Genomic DNA, 19,448 nt, shown 5'->3' on the forward strand with positions numbered 1-19,448 from the left:
TGGAACCTGAACTTTCTTCAAAGGCATGATGAAGGCAGTGGTGTCCTAAAGAACAGGAACATCCAAGGAATCCTCTTCTGTTCTTTCTTTCTTACATTATTTCTTGCAACTCTGCTGAAATACTCCTTTGTGCTGAAAATGGTAACACAGCAGCAAAGGGAATGGTCCTAGTCCTCTCAGCCCTTCCTTACCCGTCAGTATGCGGAAGGTAGAAAGTGCTGGGAGAGTATGCGCCTGAAATGAAGGGCATGAAAATAGTTTGTGCAACATTTTCATGGTTTTAATAAAAACAACATACATGTGCATCTATGAGCAATTCCTATGAAATAGGAATTGCGTGATTTCTGTTTTGCCACATAGGCGTTAAACGCACTTATATTTGAATTTTAAACTGGCACTGCACCATATAAACATGGATATTAAGATTCATGCTAATAATTTAAAATTTTAATTTTTCTTTACTTAGAGTCATATTAAATAGCAAAAAGTACTATGAAAGCACTATGAAAAACTGAGGTACACTGCAAAGGACAAAGCTTTACATTATATTACCCTCAATGCCACCCTCCCCATTTTTTGAACGGGGCTCCTGCATTTCCAGTTTGCTCTGGGCCCACAGGTTGTGCAGCTGACCCTGCAGCAGGACACAAACAGAAGCTTCTTCGCTGGCAGTCTCGAGAAGGGCAACACGACAATAAGTCAACGCAACTAACTGCACAGTAGAGCGTCTGCGGGCGAAAAGCACCCACGGAGGCCGGGCGGCGGGAGCGGCCGGGACGACCTGGGGCCCGAACTCCCAAGCCCGGGAGCCGTCCAGACCCGCTCGCTCCAGGGCTGAAGCCCACACCTGACCGGTTTCAGAGCACGCCAGTCTGGAGGTGCAGGAGGGGCGCGAGCCAGGACGCGAGTATCCCCAGAACCCCAAGCGAGGCTTGCTCCTCGCAGTGCGCATGCGTGTCAGGCTCTAACGCCGAGACTCCGAGCTGTCCGGGAACCTGCGCACACCCCTCCCTTCTCTGTTCTGGCCTCGCGCTCCGGAAGCCGCTTCCCGCGAGGCCAGGCGAGTCCTCCAGAGCACCGAGAGTGCGGGCCAGAGCGGCAGCGACCCTTCCTGTGCGCAGCGGCGTCCGACGACGCGCCGGAACCGACGGCGCACCTGCGCCGGGGCGCTTGACGGCGACGGCGGCCTTGTACGTCATTGCGGGCGCGACGGCCCGAGGGATAGTGTGGGGTCTGCTTCTGTGAGGGTGCTGCGGCGGGACCGGGCGGGAAGATGCCAGTAGCGGTGATGGCGGAAAGTGCCTTTAGTTTCAAAAAGTTGCTGGATCAGTGCGAGAACCAGGAGCTCGAGGTAGCCGTTCGCGTCTCGCAGGGAGAACCGCTGGGTTTTCTGCGGCCCCGGGGCGGTGCCAGTCTCCAGGGTAACAGGGCCCGCGGGGCTCGCGACGGGCGTGGGAGCTGGGCGTGGGGATCCCGGGACTCCGGGGTCCGCTCCGAGGGCTGCGGGTCTGGGCCTCGTCTCCCCGAGCTCGCTGGGAGCCTTTTGTTGTTTGTTCTCAGCTAGTGAGTCCGAAAACCCTGGGCATCTTTGCTCCTGACATCTTCCAGTATGTTTCTTGTGTTAATTAGACTGGGCATCTTTCCTCCCCATGTGGTGGGAGGCAGGGGAATGTGGATTTTATTAAAGACATTTGTGCGAGCATACACACAGACCAAAGAAGGAGTAACCTTTTATCAATTCAGAAAGTCCTTAGTCTCATAATGTCACCACCTAAGCTTACCGTTCTGTCTTGTATAAGACTGGGGAAAGTTATATCATACAGCTGTTAAAAGTTAATTGAGGTTTTTTTTTCCTTAGAAAGGCACTGGAAAAGCATGTATAACATTAGTATAAAAAATTAACTGAAGGAGACAACAGTCAGAAGCAGCAGCTCACTAATAGACAATAGATCTTTTCTGAATAAATCAAATTTGAATGAAGAGAGAAATGTCTTTGTAACACTGGCTGTGATTTTTTTTTTTCTGTTCATCACTCATTACTTAGCTAGTCAGCATACTTGATACAATGGGCAGAATCATAGTGCTTTAAGAATTTGTTGGAAATGTTTGTTTCTTTTAATAGTAAGCCCATTTAAGAATTTGAGAACTGGGAAAGGAATCCCATTTAAATATTCTTGTGCATATAAAGACAACTTCGAAGGGAGAGAAAAATCACAGCTGATGGCAGATCTAAACTTAACACTGGTTTTTAGTGCTTTGTACTTCTCTAAGCTCTCTCTACATCTGTAGTACTAAGTATTGTAAAATAGGCTTATTTTTTAGATTAATGTTAGTAAAATTCTTTTTTTTTTTTTTTAAGTGTAGATATAAGTAGTAAGGCTTTTTTGTTTTTGGCCTTATAGGCTCCTGGAGGAATTGCTACTCCCCCAGTGTATGGTCAGCTGTTAGCTTTGTATCTGCTCCACAATGACATGTAAGTATCTTCTACCTGAAGCCAAGAGCAACAACTTCGTCAGGATTGTACAGAAATAACTCTCCCGTTGGAAAGACATCATTAAAACATAATCCGCAAGGAGCTGTATCTTCTATTGTAATACTTAATACACTTATTTCATATATTGAATTGTGACCTAAACTATGATTAGGCCAAGTGTTTTTAAGATACACTTGTTTTATATATATTCTCTAAAAACACATTTTAGTGTGTGTTTTTTTTTAAGATTTTATTTATTGATTTATTTGAGCGAGAGAATGAGAGTGAGAGCATTTCATAAGGGGGAAGGTCAGAGGGAGAAGCAGACTCCCCGCTGAGCAGGGAGCCTGATGTGGGGCTCCATCCAAGGACCCTGGGATCATGACCCGAGCTGAAGGCAGTCTCTTAACTGACTGCGCCCCTCAGGCGCCCACACATTTTAATTTGTTATGAGAAACTACAGTGTCAATAAATTCCTTTAATTCTGTTGACCTTTTTTTGTCTTTATAAGACTTTCATATGGCTTCTACTTAATTTCATATGTATTCAGTAGATCAAGAGAAACTGGAAGGGAAGATTGAGAAAACTAAGAGAAATTTAATTAACAACACATACGAGATTTTTTTTTGAAAAATGGTGTTTTTTTACTTATTCCTAATTCATGTTCATTGAAGAAAAGTCAGAAAGCATAAATATTCAGGAGTCCCTTGTGCTACAAACCATCAATGATTACTGTCAAATGTTGTTGGCAGAGTCTCTTCAACCTTTTTGTTTCGTGTCTTTTAAAAAACTAACCCACAGTTCCTGTGAGACATACATCATATGTGCTGTCGGTTTCATTTTTGTAATCCTGATCATTGTATGTTTGTTGTAGTTCCAAGTTTTCAGACTCTTAAAAACTGCGTTGAAGTTTTGGTGGCTCTGCATTCATTGGTCAGAGAAGGGCTCATGATAAGGAGACAAGCACTGTGTATCACATACATTGTCAGGGAATTCCAGAGCCTTGAACAGAAATTTGTTTATTTTTATATATGAAGAAATTATCTACTTAAGTGTTTGTGTTTTTAGTGTACCATTACCTTAACTTAAGATCTAGGTCGTTAATTAAAAATTCACTGAAGATGGCAGAATATTACTTTGGTGAAAGTATTTTATGTCTTTTTATCTGTAAAGTTACTCTTACTTCCCCTGGACAAATTAGTATAAAACTAAGTTTCATTCTATAGAATAGTGAGTATTTTAAAATATATTTCTGTGTGTTTGCAGTGAGATCTGGAATGTTAAACATTTACTGAGGTGATTTTTTTTTTAATTACCTATTTTTTTCTCGGGGGGATGTAAATTAGGAATAATGCAAGATATCTTTGGAAACGGATACCACCTGCTATAAAATCTGTAAGTAGTCGTCAATATATCGTACTACTTGAATGTAGTAACAGCATTCATTTAAATGGCAACCTTCTAAAATTTTTAAAGTTTCTGTTTTCTTTCCCCCTTGGTTCACAGAAATAGATACTAAACTGGTATTAGAGTTTAAGAGCAGATCTACAAATTCCTCTAATCAGAAATTTAATTTCCCTTGGATGGTAAAGAAATCTGTGTTTAGCTTCTGCTGATGACATTTATTAAGATGCTTCTTGTGTCACTTTGCCCAGCGAACAGCTGAGACCTTTCAGTAAAGGTTTGGTTTGTGTTTTGTTTTGCTTTTTTAACTGATTTATGCAGTAATGGTATTTACTTTGAAATTGGTATCATTCCCAAGAATATCCGAAAAACGGTTTCCACAGCTTTAAGATTATTTTTACTAATTAGGATTTTAGATTTCTTAGTTTGGATAGGAGATTAGATGAAATAATGTTTTAAAAGTTTTTTCCGAAGTGTAATGAAATACGTTTTTAATTTCATGGGATTCCCTGTTTCTAGCATAAATGCAAAGTGAATTTTTTAAACATTCACTGAATATTACCAAGAATTCACTTGAATTCTTCTGTTCTTTATTGATATTTAGCAGTAGTTCATTTTGGTATTTTTATTCTCTTTTCTTCTCCAGATATCCTATTAAATAATACTGGAATGTTCCTCCAGCTTCGTTGACTTAAAGAACTATGAATTACTCTCATAGTTTCAGTGATGTTAGTGGGAATTCTCTCCTGGGAAAGGCTACAGGGTGTGACATCTTAGATTGACAGTCTTTATTTTAGTCATTTTGCTATTACTTTTGCCCCCAAAACATGTCTGTATATTTTACGCTCGTATATATATATGAATAGTCTACGTAACGTTTATCACGTGTATGTATACATGAAATACAAATACAATATTCTGAAAAACTGTTTTAAGAAAATTAATTTTCAGACTTAATTCTGAAATATTTTTGGACAATTGTTTTATGCTTTAATTTTCTGTTATAATAAAAATTTATATAAGCCATATAAATAAATTTTGCATTACTGTCCACAGCATTTAAAAACCTTTTTGATAGTGATTGGGCTGAAGAAGTAATTATACCTCTTAAGAGAAATGTTGAATTTATGTTTTAAGATACAGTTGTTGGTAAATCTGTGCAGTGACTATCCTCAAAGGCAGTGGTGTTTATTGCAGGCAAATTCTGAACTTGGGGGAATTTGGTCAGTAGGACAAAGAATCTGGCAGAGAGATTTCCCTGGGATCTATACGACCATCAACGCACACCAGTGGTCTGAGACGGTCCAGCCAATCATGGAAGCACTTAGAGGTAGTGTTTCTTCGTGGTTAAGAGTAAAATTAGACCTGTTCTCTGAGTGCTGCAATGTTGAAGTAAGTCAGTGATGTGTTTAAAAAAATAGATATTTTCTGCTGAGAATGTGAATTGGGCAGCTTTCAAAACTCTTGTAAGGATTTGCTATAATCATACTTCTTTTCACCTGTGAGGATTTGCTGTGACCATACCTCTTCATTTCGTCTTGTTTGAGGTCGTTTCGCCAGCTAAGGGCTTCATTGTCTTTAGCTCTAGAGTGAAATCGCTCTTGACAGTAAAAGGATTTTTTGCTACTAAAATGAAATCTTGTAATATTCTAATAAGCTCAAGGTATGGGGTGGTGAAGATTTTAAACCCCGTGTATTTGAAAGTAGAGACTGTACTTTGGAGTCTTGACTTCATGCTTTGACAGGGGTTGTTTCCAGCTTCTGGATTTGTAACTAGTCAGTTCAGTACACAGATGCTCAGATGTTTTTTAATTGCTCTGAAGAATCCCAAGCCTGTGTGACATAGTGCTGATCCCACGATGAAACTGGACACTGCCAGTTTCTCTCTCTCTCTGTTTCTCCTGCCCCTGACTTTGCCGATTCACTCTTTTTTATAAATTCATATACTGATCGCTTTTTATATTGTTCAGTGTCTTTTTATGTTGTTCAGTTTCTTATTTCTTACTGTTACCTTGTTGCTGCTAATACCTGCCTTGGCTGTCTGCCTTCCTGCTCTGGAGGGGTCAGTGAGCAGGAATTGTTGAGTAACTGCTCATTATTCTGGCAAGGGTATCATCTTTTGAGATGTGAAGGTGAGGGTTGCTTCTCAGGTGTACCTAATTTCTCTTGGGATGGTAAAGCTGTGGCAGCATAAAACAGAACAATGTAAGGAACACAACAGGAGGCACTTACTTTAAATACAAAGGAAGTGAGCAGGAGTGCAGACCCCTGGTGGGTGAGAAGGGAGGGAGGAGTGTGGTATAAGTTTGCTCAGTTATAAGAGGGACAGTTTCAGATATTTCCACAGAAAACCGCCTTACCCTCTTCACGTAAGTCCAGGAGAGAAAAGACTGTGGTGGTGGGTTTTTGTGGTATTTGGTTCAGTCTTAGGATTGTGGTGTGAGGGCACAGGCCGCGGGCCATTTCCCAGCACCATATAGCGGGGTCATTGGCAGGACCAGGGCTCAGATCTCCTGACTCACGCAGCAGATATTCCCTGTGTGCCCTAGTGGGTGTAGCCTGTTTCCTCCCAGGACTGCCTCTGCCTCCAGCTCTGTTAGATTCAGTACTTCTTTGAAGGCAGTCCAGCCAGCCTCTGGAAGGCCGTGGAGCACAAAATGGGGGAGTTTGGACTCTGAAACCATACCTGTGGAGTTCACATCCTGGTTCTGCCACTTGAGTGACCCTTCTGTACCTCATTTTTCTCATTTGTAAAGTGAGATCATAAGTAGTATTTTCCTTGGGTTGTTAGAAATGAATTAATATGTATAAGCACTTAGATGTGCTTAATTAATTAATATGTATAAGCACTCATCTGTTCACCTGTCATATTTGCGACTGTATCCAGAGAATTTTGCAAATCCCCAGATTCACAAATGGTACTGCATTTCCCTCCATAAGATGAAGCCTGATAAAGGGAGTTTTACAATAGAGTTGAATTACTGCTAAATTTGATACTTTCCCTTTTGATGTATTACAAGTTTTTAGTTTTCTAGATTGTCTTAAGAACAGTCACATTCTCAGATCTTTTCCTTTTCTATTCTGAATTAGTCACAGTCCTACCAGAAAATTGTAAATGGCTTAAGTGAAGAGGGGCTAGTGAAAGATCTGTTTCTAAAGGCAGCCAACAGGGCCCAACAGCACCCAGGGGCTGGCTGTGGACAGTAGCCGTTCTCATTCAAGGCCCAAAGGGAGGAGGCAAGGGACGCACGCTAACAAGGTCACATAAGGGGCTGCCCCCAGGAGCTGTGGATCATCTAGAGCCAGGCAGGGAGGGCGCAGAGGAAGTGCATTCCCACGACCATGGACCCACTCACCAGGCAGGAAGGTGCAGGTGCCACAGGTGGTGGGGTCCAGACTCCCTGGAGTAGAAGGGCAGAGGTGGGTTAGAAAGTGCATGGCAGCCAGCTCACCTGCCCTCCGTCTGTAGCACTAGCACCAGCAGCTCCTGGTAGACAGCAAGCATGGTTAGATATTTCTTACACAACAGAGTGAGCATTCTTTTAGGATCTCCCCAGGACTTTGTCCTGTGATGAGCTGCCACAGATATCAGTGCTGGCTCAGTTGATTCCCCTTTCCAGCTTGCCATCCTAATGCATGCCCTCATGAACTGACACATTTCAGAGATCTTATGGGTAACAAAGTGACTAGAATGTCCCTGAGTGGTTAAAAGCAGCCCCAGTTTCGTGGCCTCTCACTGACCCTTTGGAACACTCTCAACCTGTGTTTTTGCTTCCTCTGCCTACCCACTTCTGTCTCCCTGTGTGCTTGCTTCTATTCTGTGTGCCAGGCCTGTCTCTCTGCCTCTCTCCTCTCCATCTGTGTGTCTCTTCCGTTCATTCCATTCATTCTCTTCTACTACTCCCCATCTCCTCTCAATTCTGAAAATCTGACCAGAGTGCTTGAACTCAAGTTAATATTTTTAAAATATGGTAGGTTTTCCAAATGGGTATAGTTGTTGGTGCACACTTGGATTTCCCTTTTCCATTGTTGCTCTTGGTTCTTTCTCATTGAGTGCCCATGGCTTTCAGTAAGGGAAAGTTCCCTTACTGCTAAGATGTTTTCAAGTCCAAGTAAAGTCATGTGCTGAGCAGTCCTTAGGAAGAAGGAAGGAGTTGACTGAGGGCTTGGGAGGAGGAGCAGTGCTGGCTGAGCGGAAGCTGGTGAGGACATCAGGCTCTGTGAGCAGTGGAGAAATGCAATGGAATGTCAGTGATCTTTAAGAAATATGAGGGAACAAAGCCAAAGGCTGTGTCCTGTGATATTGTCAACAAGCATGTCTTCAGCACATACTTCCTTAGAGAGGCTGGGCTCTTTGTGGGGGTGGGGGTATAAAGATACAGAGGATAGTCTTTCTCCTCTAGAGAAGTTTAGGGATCATTGAGGTGAAGGGAGTGGGGAGGGGTGGGGCAGTGTGTTGTAGGTGGTGGAAGCATGCTTGTTCAACAGGTAGTATAAACAGTGCTGTGAATTTAGAGAAGGCCAGAGATGGCAGTGAGCCTTGATTCTGCAGGAGGAGTTTGTAAACAGACCTAGGAGTTGTAGAGAGCAGACACCATACAGCATCAACGCAAAGCCCAGAGATGAGAAGGTGTGAGTGAGGCTTGTCTGAGGGCCAGGGGCCGAACTGGGAGGAAAGGGTGCCTAAGGAGCTGGGTGCAGTTGTCAGGCAGTGTCCCAGGAATGCAGGGAGGGTTTTCAGCATGGGACTGTACTGTACAAAAACACTGGCCTGTTGAATGTGGAAAGTAAAATCCAGAATATTTTTAAGCATGCTGATAGCCAGATGAAGGAGCCCTTATGTTCCCGAAAGAGTAGTGGGTAGGAAGACAGGCTAGCTGGACCTCAGTTCCTACCCTTGACTTACTGTCTCTTCCTCATGATATTCCTCTGGAATAGTCAGTGTGGGAATGTAAGCCTGGGGAAATCCCACATGTCATCGCTAGGGAGGTTTTGTTGCTGGAATTGTTTGCAGCACCCCCCACCCCAATTAGGCTCATTTAGGATTTGACCTTGGGATTTGAACCCAAATTAAGACAAGAGTTCAGAGCAGCTTCGAAAGTTAGTGTTAACAAAACTTCAACTGAGTAAACTTGGAGAACTAATTGGCTTTATTAAGCAGTCCGTGAATTGGGCAGCATCCCATCCAGCAAGTAGATGGGAGCTCTGAGGAGTTGTACATAATGTCAGGTTATCATAGGAAGGAATGTGGGGCAGGGGTGTTATTGCAAAAGAAAAGGAAGAGATGTTTCAGGCCAGGTCACCTTCCCTAAGAGTGGGGAGTCTTCTCCTTTTGGGGGGGATGGAAGGAGGCCCAGGTGATAGATTACCCCTTCCACAGGATCAGGAGATTCCTGACTGACCTCTTACGACTGTATTTTCTACGGGAGGTTGAAACTGTGTTATGTTTAATTCCCATTTGCTGACTCGGTGTTTGGGACCTGTGGTTTTAACAGGAGAGAGCTCTAGTTACAAGGTTTGTTCTGCAGTTCCGAGGTGTGATCTTAGATCAGAGACCCTCCTCAGAAAGGACAACTGATTACCGAAGTAGATCATTTCTGCTCCGTTCAGTCCAGTGTTTGTAAGTTGGATTAAAAAAGAAATTTAAAAAATTATATACCAAGTGCATAAATACATTTAAATGAAATTTTCTTAGAGTTTGGGTCTTATGTAAATTAACTTGTTCTCCTTCTTTGTATATTTCATTGTCCTCCAAGAGAGACTTGCTGTCTGTGAGGAAGTACAAGGAATTGATTGTTTATTCGGCAATATCTGAGCACCTCTTTCATGCCAGGCACGTGTATCTGTATCTGTATCTATGTGAACATAGAAACCTGTGGGTCGACCTAGTCTTATAAAATTTGGACAGGGACAATCATGTAACTTAATTGTGTGTTAAAAATACCAGCTCTCTTGGTTCACTGTCTGCCACCCCTCCACTCCCACCACAGATGCAACGAGGAGAAGAGCCTTCGCCCTGGTCTCACAAGCCTACACCTCCATCATCGCTGATGACTTCGCAGCCTTTGTTGGCCTCCCTGTGGAAGAGGCTGTGAAAGGTAATTTGGGCTCGCTGTTTACTTTCAACAAAAGTGGAAGTGTACATTGTTGGAACAGGTTGGTTTGGGAATTCAGGCAGTGTTCCCTGGAAAGGGGATATGAAACCTGCCTGGCACCATACCCCTGGCAGGGCTGGGCCGGGAACCAGGCTGTTCTCAGGCCCAGCAGTTGCTGGGCAGCGGCCGATATGAGTGTCCGCCCGATGGTATGAGGAGACATCCGATCCACACCTAACAGGGCCTCACAACTGCTTTTGCCACCAAATGAGTTCCAAGAAAAACTTTTCGGATTTCTGCGTGTGGATAAGAGATTCAGTTCCTCATTTACTTTGAAAGCACTTTTGCCAGAGGCAGTTAATGGTATCTTAGAACATGAGATTTGCAAAGGAGTACTTTGCCATTTTTATGAAGTTAACATTTGGCTAGGTCCGTGAGGTGTACCCTTGTCGCATGTGATCATTCTAGCTCTTTCTTTATTGGAACCTCTTTGATGTTCCTGTAGTCATTTTTTATCCTGTTCCCAGGCCTGATCCCTGAGTAGTTTCTATTTTTACTTCTAAGAACTCTGATGAAGGCTTACGTCAACGGTGGGCCTATGAAATGGTGGGGTGCCTTCCCAACATGATGCCCTGCAAGGGGACTCAGAGCTGCTGTTGACTGGGAGTGGGTAGGGCAGGGAGGGATGTGGTGGGAGCAGAGTTACTGAAAGTCAGGGACACTGAGGGGGCAGAGGAAGGTCCTTGAGACAGCCCCATGCAGCTCTGAGTACACCTGGTCTTACGAGCAGTGGGAAATGCGAGCAGCAAGGAAGTAAAGGATATACAAATTAGTTGCTTTTGTAAGTATGCCAGGCGAGTAGCATTATATTCATGACTGGGAGTTTAAACTTTGTAACTTCTTTAAATTACTCCTTTTCTTCTGAAAATCAACATATTAATAAATGTATTTTTTTAAGAAAATCCTAATTGACTTCATGCCTCACATGTGGAAATCCTCATTTCCCCCATACTTGGTAAAGGCAGTCTTCTCCCCCTGTCCCTTTTCAGCCCGTGTGTTTTCCTTGATATTCTTGATATTGGGACCTGTGGTTTTCTTGTTAACAGAAGTAACTTCTCTTACCAGTAACTCTTCTTACCCACTGGTCTCCAGTCGTGCTTTTGCATTGTCGTTCCTTAGGTGATGGCCAGACTAGCTCCTCCCCTCAGTTAATTGCTATAGAACATTGTCTGTGCCTCATAGCATTGTTATACCATCATTGGCATTTTTGATTCTCTGGCTAAAATAGGAACCCTGTAAAGACCACATCTTGTTCTTCAGTTTCCCAAGCCTACCACAATTTTAGATGCATAGCAGGCAGGTTAATGAAAATTCCTGGAGTAAATCAATACTGTTGGTTACTCAACAGACATTTGTTTTAAATCATCTTGACATTGATCCACAGTTTATTACATAACAGATAACATCCCCTGAGCCATATTCTTAAATGACTACCTGGGTGGGACTCCGCTACCCAACCCCCATGCTAACTTCATGATCGAGGACATGTCACTGGAATTCTCCAAACTCCATTTTCCACATCAGTTAGATGATGGTCCTGTGTCCTTTATAGAGTAGTGTGATGGTGCCCTGAAATGATCGCCATGGAACGGTGCCTGCTGTCCAGGACTCTGCGTGTGTGAGTGGTTGTTCTTGTCAGTGGGATCAGCTCTGTCAATACTGATAGAGCAAGTACAGGCGGTGTCATGTACGTCCTCCTTAGGGACATGGATGTTGTTTTAGTCATACTAAGTAGATTAATACCGTAATGTACACTTTACAGAAGACTGCTCATCTGCTAGGGCTTCTTTCAGCCTGAGAGAGAAAAATGGCTTTGATACGTGTTTCAGAAATGTTTCAAAAGTAAGTTCACCTGAGAATGCTATCTATAATCTACTTTTCTAGAAAAAAATACACATTGTAGGATAACCTGCACTTGTCAGATCTTCCATACAAGTAGTGTCATTGACAGATTGTGGATCTTGTAAATGAAAACTATAGGAGTTTTTTGTTATTTCTCATTTGTGTGTAAACTGCACGTTTTTTAGGTATATTAGAACAAGGATGGCAAGCCGACTCCACCACAAGAATGGTTATGCCCAAAAAGCCAGGTAGGTGGAGCTCTTCGTCCACGTATGCCCACTGACCTCTTTTAAGCCCGCTTCAGGCTCTTCTGCCTTTGAGTCTTTGATAAGGTTCTGCTGTACTAGCAAATTGAAAGTTACTCAGGGTAAATACAGACATGCAATGATAGACACAGTAGAAAGGATTTTAAAGATCACCTAGTTGTACCTTAATTTTTTTTTAAATGTACTTCTTGTGTAGGAAACTATTTTATATGGGTTTTTCATAATCTTTATTATGGTTTTTCCTTTATATGGGTTTTTCATCATCCTTGTGTAAAAACCTATTTTATGTGGGTTTTTCGTAATCCTTACTATAACTTAATTTTTGCTAAGCCTCAGTCTCCCATCCTTTTATTTATGGAGCCATAGCGTGTTTACCCATAATACCTAAACCATTACCTTTAAAAAATAAATCTTATTCACATACCCCCCCTTTTCTCATTGTACTATAAATATGTACACTCTTTTCTGAAATAAGATCTCAGTGGCTTTAACTTGCACAAAATTAAGCTCTTTGACTTAAATCATTTGACCTGTCCTCATGTCCATCTGAATTCCCAGTCCCTCAGTCGTCCTTCTGAAGCGAGCCATGCTCATTCCTGCTTGGAGGTCTCTTCTCCCGCTTGGCAGGAATGTCCTTTTTTGCCAGATCTTTCAAGCTGAGCTTAACGCCCACACCTGTCAGCCCTCCTCCTTCAATCCAGTCTGCTCTGAATTCCTGTTGTTTAGACATTGTTGACCCCACAGTGAAGAATTACTCAAATTTTGATGGGCTCTGTCCTGTGAAGGTACAGGAAGTGGTTAGACACGGTCCCAGTGGGTTTAGCTGCTAAGAGAAAACTGCTGTAGAAAGAAGAAAACTCATGTAGTCATAATAGAGAATAATTGTTAACTGTTTGAGAAGTAGTAAAAGGTCATAAGTGCCACTGTGTTAAAAATGACATGTTCTGTGTGAAAGTTCTTCAGTATGACTCCTATAACTTGTGCTGTTAATTTTACTTAGTTGCAGGGGCCCTGGATGCATCTTTTAACCGGTTTATTCCCTTATCAGGTATGTATTTTTATATGTTCATTTAAAAGGTGTTTCATTGTTCTTTATTTCTTTTTTGTCACATGTTTTGGTTTTTCTTAGCTCTAACCTTGTCAACGAAGAGGTTAAATTCTGTACTTGGCTATTTATAACCTGTTTGATTACAAAGGGAGAGCTTGTGGGTTCCCTTCTGGAGCTTCCCTTGAGGCTGTGACACCTTCTGGCCCAGCCACAGAGCCTCGTTGGTGTCGTGTAGCGAAGCCGTGATAGGCCTTCCCACCAGCGGTAACTCGGAAGGCATCCCTTGGCTGACATGTGCTAACTTAAAAGCTAGAACTAAATTCCTTGGTGATGGTTCTTTTGGGGCCTTTTGTTCACTGACAGTTTAACAGAGCAGTGCCTGGCACATGATCAATACTGGGTGATTCTTCCCAGAGTTCCGTGTCACATGGGTAGGTGGGTAGGTGTCCTTCCAACAAGAGCTGTGCTCTCTCAAGAGAGATTTTGCAGTTAATGTGGAAACTTAGGCAAAGCCAGACATGCCTTTCCTCCCAGTTTAGGAAAACTCATCAAAGTTGAGACTTCTCTGCTTATTATTCAAAAATGTCCCAAGTCAATAAGAAGGTTTCCTTTTTGTTAAATGAACAGGCATTGGAGGGTGAGGGTGGCAGGGCTAATGCGCCATTCCCCAGGGGTCTGACTTTAGTCTCTTTCTCCATGTCACACGCAGAGCCTGCCCCAGTGCCCCCGATCCCCAACGAACAGCAGTTAGCCAGACTGACCGATTATGTGGCTTTCCTCGAAAACTGATAACATCATTCTGAGTTCAAGATCCACCTTCGGAATCCTGTATACTGACAGATAGAGAAATGTAAAATTTTTATTTTCAATTTCTTGGACGGATGAAGCACCTCAGCATTCCTTACTGAGTATGTGATAAAATACATATATAAAGTATTATATATATTTTGTCCTTAAACACTATACGGAATAGTTGTTGAAGCAATTCTCCTTTTGTAATATTGGACAGTTTGGATGGAGCCCGTCAGTATTATGCAGTTTATATTTCCTAGTGACTTATAAAGTACAGCTCTCCTGCTTCGTGTAGTCAGTGGTTGTCAGCTGTTTGTCCCTCTGCCCCAGCGTACTGCACACTCCCCTCTGCACCCATGGCTCATTACAGTGGTTCATTGGGGTTTGAGAAGGAGTCCCCAGAGGCAGTCTCTGAGCTGCTGGGGACTCTGAGGCACCCCCTTCAGAGAAGATGCTCTCCTTTCTCCTCACCTCCTGCACATCACTCCTATAGAAGGCTGAAGCATAGCTGAGGAACCAAAGACCATTTCCTCAGTAAACCCCATTTATGAACTGCCCATTTCTTCCTGACAGTAGGAGTACATCCATTGCTGACAGTGGAGGGCTTGCCCTGAAAAGGCAACTATTTAAGACCTTCAGGTGACGTATTCAATGTATGTTCCCTTCAGAAGAAGGGAAACCTAGGGTGGAATGCATTCTACCGGCAGAGAAGCTATTACAATAAGTGATCCACTTTGTTCAACTATCCTGGGGCATACAGATTGCTTCTGTTTATCATTTGGTGCAAGTTCTGCCTTTTGGAGAAACACTGAACAAGCCTTTCAGTTGTCGTGTGATGCCCTCTAAATATTGGGGGGCGTTCATTGTATCTTCAGGTTAAAAGCCCCCCTTGCTTCATTTATTCTGCATTTGTTCAATAAATATTTAATTGCATCAGCTGTTTCATCTGCAATAGTTTCTAGACGTTTCTTCACTCTCCAGTCTTTCTGTGGGTACGTTCCAGTTTGTCATTGTCCCTCGAGCTATGAATTACCCAATTAAATAGAAGTGGTGTGTATGGCGCTGACTACATGATTCATAGATTCGCTCATTTTAAATACATTTTTCAGTTATTGTTAACAGTTGTGGAAATATCTTTTGAATTGACATTTTATTGAACTCCATTGTATAAGTCAGTGTTAAAACTCCCTTGTTTTACAGTGGAGGAAATGGAAATTCAAGAAGCAAGAGGATCAGTAGCTAGAAAGTGATGGTGCCAGTTACTGAACTTCCAGGTATTAAGTACAGGTTGTATCCATGGTTGAAATCAATTCAGATGTTCATTAATAGGGGACAAGGTGACGACACGGTGGGTAGTGTGCAGTACCGTGCAGCTCCTGGAGGTGTGAGTGTGAGAGAGGTCTCTGGACGGAGACAGTGATCTCCACAGTGAAACCAGAGGAAGCAGAAGGAGTTTAGACCATTGCTTCGAGGGGGAAAAAGGGTTCCGTGGATACACGTGCTTGAGAGTGTTTCAGGAAAACCATTGAAGTATCAACCAAAAACTAGTAAAAATCGCTCTTTATGGGGAAGGAGGAGGCAGTCAGTGAACTTCACATTGTGAAGCAGTAATTATTTCAAGTGACTTGATTTTGCATTGTCACTGGGATATATACTGAGGACACAAAGACGTCAGCCGACTGAATATGGTTTCATGGCTAATTTGAAAAAAATGCTTTGATATCATCACTATTAGTAAAAGTATATTTTAGGATAAAACAGTTTAGAAATGAGGTAATCTTACTAGAACCTCGTAATTTTAAATTTCACATAGAAGCCTTAAATGATTTATTTTTCTTTCTAAAGTATAAGTAGTTCCTGGTTCTGTCCAACTAAAAAGGCCTAGAATAATTACAACCAGCACTAGTGAAAACCAATAATGCCCAGATTGTGTTCTCCGAACTCCAGCTTCACTAAGCAGAATCAGAACTTATTTTCAAAGTAGGTGCTAGTCTGGGGAAATAATTGTACAGGTTGATCCCCAGTATAAGATGTCCCAGGTTCAGGAATGTTTCAGTCTCATAGGGTTCTTTCAGAAGTTCATAGAAGCCAACTTGAAGGAGCGCCCGTCGGCCAAACATGAGACAAATTTTATGAAAAGTCTGTCTATGTGTTTATATTTTTAACCCCAAGATCATAATTATAATACTAAGATAACCTCGTCATTATACAGGAAATTCAGGATGTGCTTGATTCCATCTCCCCTATATTTACTTAACAGTCTTCAGACTAAATGAATTCATGTCCTAGTGATGTCCAAAATAAAAAAATTGAACATGCAAAGTAATCAAACAACTGATGGTAGAAAATACTTTCTCGAAGAATTCTACCTTCTGCAGATAGAAAATCTGTACTTCGTAGTACATTTCCTCAAGGATCTAAGAAAGAATCAATGACTGCTGAGACCACGGGCTGAGAAAACAAGAGTGAGCATCAAATCAGCCTGTCTCTGTGCCCTGACTCCTGCCTAGACTGCCAGTTGCACACGGGTGTAGCCTGACGGCACCCTGCTTTAGACGCATTGAATATGTCTGCCGTGTTTGCTGTGGTCCTTATGCTTTCCATGCCACAGGGATTGCCCACACAAACCTGGGTAAGGGGGAGCCAGCCCCGAGCAGCCCTTCAACAGAGAGAGGCCTGATCCAGGGATTAACACTGCCTTCCATGGCTTGGGAAGATGGTTTCCGGACTCCTAAAAAAAGACCCCAGTGAGACTGAGCTGTGGTTGCCCACTGTAACCAGTTTGCAGTGGCATGGATTGCTAGTTCTTCTTTCCTTGTTTCTCTCTTCCCAGTGCCACTCTGTGTTCCTGGGATTGAGAGACATGGCCCATCTACATGTAAGCTGAAACACCTGAATCCATCTGTCCTTAACATCACTCACAGTGGGACAAGTGAGCTTGCCAGGATGGCATGGTAAGCATGTAGCTTCCACCACAAAGGTTTTTGTCAAAACAAACCCCTCCCCCAAAATGAATGGGACTTTAACCAAGGTTGTAGATTTAACTGCCCGTTTCCATGAAATGTGGGTATTTGGTGAACAAGTTAAAAGCCCCACCAAGAATCAATCAGTCAGACCTAGGATGTGGGGGATTTTAACAGGGCAAAAAAGTGAGTTTCCTTCAAGAATAAATGGGCTGAGAAGAGTCTGAGGGCGGTAGAGTTGGCAGTGAGCACAGGAAGATCTTTGCTCCTGGGCAGAAGTACTCTGAGGCCGATGCCAGTTGTACCAAGGACTACAAACAGGTGGCCGCGTGGGAAGAAATCTGGTTACAGGCGTCAAGGAGCTCAAGAGAGGAGGCCCGAAGGCCACGTGTTTGAGTGAGCAAAGAACACAGGGGGCCTTGTGCAGCAGCTTCGGGAGGTGGTTGCTGGTTGGGGCTGGGTACCTTGCTGGGGGCCAACCACCTGGAGCACTTGAGCATTTGAAAGGGCTGACCCACACAGCTGCTTACCCTTCAAAGCATCTGGTGAACTTTTAGGCTGCTTTAGGTAGGAAGAAATGAGGCCAAGTCCAAAGAAAAAACCTTTGGGAAACAGCTTCGTTTTCCTCCCGTCTTGCTGTGCTGGGCTCCAGTTAACACGCAGGGCGGGAGGGAGTGGGGGTGCCTGTCAGCAGAAACCTGAGTAGAACAGTTAAGCTGCTGGAGGACAGGTCAGCAGGATATGTTCTAGCAGAAACAGAAAGTAAACAGTGGAACTTACTGAAAACAGTGTTGGAGACGAAACAGCAAAGAAGTCTATGAGGTGTGTGGTAGAAATCCAAGGAATAGAAAGTAAAGCAGGAAAACAATACTTGGAAGGACTGGCCAAGAACTTTCTAAGACTGATGAAAGAAATCAGGCCACAGGGTCAGAAAGCTCCACACAGGATGAATACAAAACAAACCTCCCACACCCTGACACTGCCTAGGAAACTACTGAAAATGAAAGCGAGCGTATTAAAAGCATGAAGGAGGGTGATGGTGGGGGTGGGGGGGTGGAGTAGTGGGCGGGGGTGGGGGGGGCTTCAGAGAAGCAATGGTAAAGCCAGAGGATGATAAAATGGCATTTTTTAAGTGTTGAAAGAAAGAAAAAAAAAATCCTGACTGCCATTTATAAGACACACTCGCTCTTTCAGCCTTCCTGTGGTAAGTGGAAAAGTTGGAGAAGCTACATAAGTGCAATCAGCATCCAAAAGCAAGCAGGTGCCGCTCTGTTGATGCCACACAGTGGACTTGAAGGCGAGAAGCACGTTTCATGGACAAGGTTTCCTATTGCTGCCCTGAGTTACCACTAACATAATGACTTCCAACAACACTGGTGGTTCGTAGTCGAGGCATCTGAGCTGGGTCTGGCTGGCAGGTGTCAGCAGGACCGCTGCCTTCCTGTGTGGAGGCTCAGCGGACAGTCTGTTTCCTTGTCCCATCCAGCTTCCACAGGCCACCCACGCACCTTGGCTCCTGACCTTGCCTCCATTTTCAAAACCAGCAGCTTTGCGCCAGGTTCTTTCACACTGTCCCCTCTTCGGGGCTCACCGCTGCCTCCTCCTTGCACATGGAAGACCCCTGCGGTTATGTTGGCCCCACCTGGAATCCAGGATCCCTATTTTAAGATAGGCTGATGATCTTAATTTCCCTTTCATGTGACAACGTATTCACGGGTTCCGGAGATTCAGACATCCGCATCTTTGGGAACCATTACTCTTCCCACTGCAGGAGGCAACAGGAGTATATAATTCTAAATCTATAAATTGTAAATGAAAGGCAATGAAAGTTAACAACTGAGAGTCACCTACAGTGGGGGCATCGGGGTGGGTGGGAGGTGGCACTAGCCCTGTCAGACGTTGAAACAAAATCTAAAGCCTCTTGTTAAAACATCACGACACCAGAGCATGAACAGTGGATGCAGAATAATCTGGAGAGATGAGAGACTCGAATACATACAGAAACGTACCTACCGTATGATAAAAGTGGCATCTCAGGTCACTGAGAGAAAGGTGGACTTTCAGACAAATGGCTCTGGGAAAGCTGGTTAGCCTTTGGAGAAATAAATCATTAGAATAACATCCAGGTAGATCAGGGATCTTAATGTAAAAGAATGAAACCAGGCTGGTAGAATTTCGGCAAAGGAAAGCTTCTGTGTCTCAGAATTCAGGCTATTGAAGTGTCCAATTTGACAACTTAGAAGTGCTGCAAATTATAAAGACACCTGAACAGAAAGAGAAACTGAAGGTAAATACAGAGAACAAATGGGTTGCCAGAAGGGAGAGGTATGGGGATAGGGGATGGGTGCAATAGCTGAAGGGAACTAAGAAGTGCAAACTTCCAGAGAAGCCTGGGTGGCTGTCAGGTAAGCGTCTGACTCTTGATTTTGGCTCAGATCATGATCTTGGGGTTGTAAGATCAAGCCCTGTGTCGGGCTCTGTGCTGGTCATGGAGCCTACTTAAGA

General features: G+C 43.3%; 1 protein-coding gene across 2 annotated transcripts; it reads left to right on the plus strand.

Moving 5' to 3' along the window:
• Window positions 1-1,190: 1,190 nt before the first annotated feature.
• Window positions 1,191-18,302, plus strand: LOC111143323 (COP9 signalosome subunit 8). 2 transcript variants are annotated; one of them, XR_002640320.1, is made up of 10 exons: window positions 1,191-1,351; window positions 2,403-2,473; window positions 3,820-3,868; window positions 5,075-5,207; window positions 9,868-9,975; window positions 12,060-12,122; window positions 13,141-13,188; window positions 13,898-14,096; window positions 16,814-16,934; window positions 18,138-18,302. XR_002640320.1 is itself a non-coding variant. In XM_022496988.1 (8 exons), the coding sequence occupies exons 1-8, from the start codon at window positions 1,274-1,276 to the stop codon at window positions 13,975-13,977; spliced, it is 630 nt and encodes a 209-aa protein (XP_022352696.1). In that variant the 5' UTR covers window positions 1,191-1,273; the 3' UTR covers window positions 13,978-14,278. The 2 variants fall into 2 exon arrangements, 1 of the variants encoding a protein (XP_022352696.1); XM_022496988.1 differs by lacking the exons at window positions 16,814-16,934; window positions 18,138-18,302 and having other exon boundaries at window positions 13,898-14,278.
• Window positions 18,303-19,448: the final 1,146 nt, after the last annotated feature.

This window comes from Enhydra lutris, unplaced genomic scaffold (assembly GCF_002288905.1).
Source record: "Enhydra lutris kenyoni isolate GAN:26980312 unplaced genomic scaffold, ASM228890v2 scaffoldscaffold1, whole genome shotgun sequence".
In the NCBI taxonomy this organism is placed as follows: Eukaryota; Metazoa; Chordata; class Mammalia; order Carnivora; family Mustelidae; genus Enhydra; species Enhydra lutris.